The following is a 984-nucleotide window of genomic DNA, read 5'->3' on the forward strand; positions in this document are numbered from 1 at the left end:
AGGAGAAAACAATAGGACCGACAGTTCCGGGGGGACATGGGAGAGGGGGAGGTGGGGAGAAAGGAAGTGGTGTTAACAAACCATTATTTTTTAACAGCCCCAAAATAGAAACCACCCAAATGTTCACCACCTGATGAATGGATAAGCCAAATAAGGCATATGCACATGATGGAATGTTATTCAACCATTAAAAAAGAATGAAGTACTGATGCATGCTATGACACAGAGGAACTCTGAAAACATCGTACCAAGTAAACGCAGCCAGTCACGAGGAGCTACACACCTCATCACTTCAGTCACATGAAATGTCCTGTCTAGAACAAAGGAAAATCCATAAAAATGAAACGTAGATTAGTGGTTTCAGACTGTGTGGGGCAAGAAGTGACTGCTAAAGGCTACCAGCTTTCCTTTCAGGATGATGAGGACGTCCTACAATTAGGTGAACAGTGATGCTGCATAACTCTGAATATCCTCAAAATCCAGAGTTATACATTTTTAAAGGATAAGGCTTATTGTATGTGAATTACATCTCAACCAAGCCCTTACTTTAAGAAAATAGTAACAATCAAAGGATTGAGTGCCTATTACTCTACTGGCCACTGTAGAGTAGTCCCAAGACTGAGAAATGCTATCTGTGGCTAAGTCACCATGTTGAGGGCCACAATAGAGGTCAGTGCAGACAGCCCTAAGGACAGAGAAATGGGGCACTTTTCACATCCACAGTCAATCAATATACATCCTCGGGAATCAGCTAAGGTTATAATCTTATGGTCAGTTGTTTTAAAAAGCCTCTCATAACTGACGAACACAAAGGCCTTCATGGATTCGAAATAGAAACTAATGACGGCGTCAGGACTGACCCAGCAATACCAAGGAACCATGTTTCACAAGAGCTGGAGACAAGGAAAGCGCAGACTTTTGTTTTCCCCCTTGAAACAGTCTGGATGAGCTATCCCTCAAGCTTTCAAATGCCCTTTGCCGACT

General features: G+C 42.6%; 1 protein-coding gene across 1 annotated transcript in view; it reads right to left on the bottom strand.

The window, feature by feature from the left end:
• Positions 1-301, bottom strand: part of UBE2E2 (ubiquitin conjugating enzyme E2 E2) — a 343460-nt gene extending 343159 nt beyond the window's left edge. The window contains exon 1 of the mRNA XM_030887671.2: positions 249-301. Coding sequence (XP_030743531.2) covers positions 249-288 — 40 coding nt within the window. The 5' untranslated portion in view covers positions 289-301. The remainder of the gene's footprint in view (positions 1-248) is intronic.
• Positions 302-984: the final 683 nt, after the last annotated feature.

Source organism: Echinops telfairi, unplaced genomic scaffold (assembly GCF_000313985.2).
Source record: "Echinops telfairi isolate 266 unplaced genomic scaffold, ASM31398v2 ScPeMD7_7420;HRSCAF=8458, whole genome shotgun sequence".
Taxonomy (NCBI): domain Eukaryota; kingdom Metazoa; phylum Chordata; class Mammalia; order Afrosoricida; family Tenrecidae; genus Echinops; species Echinops telfairi.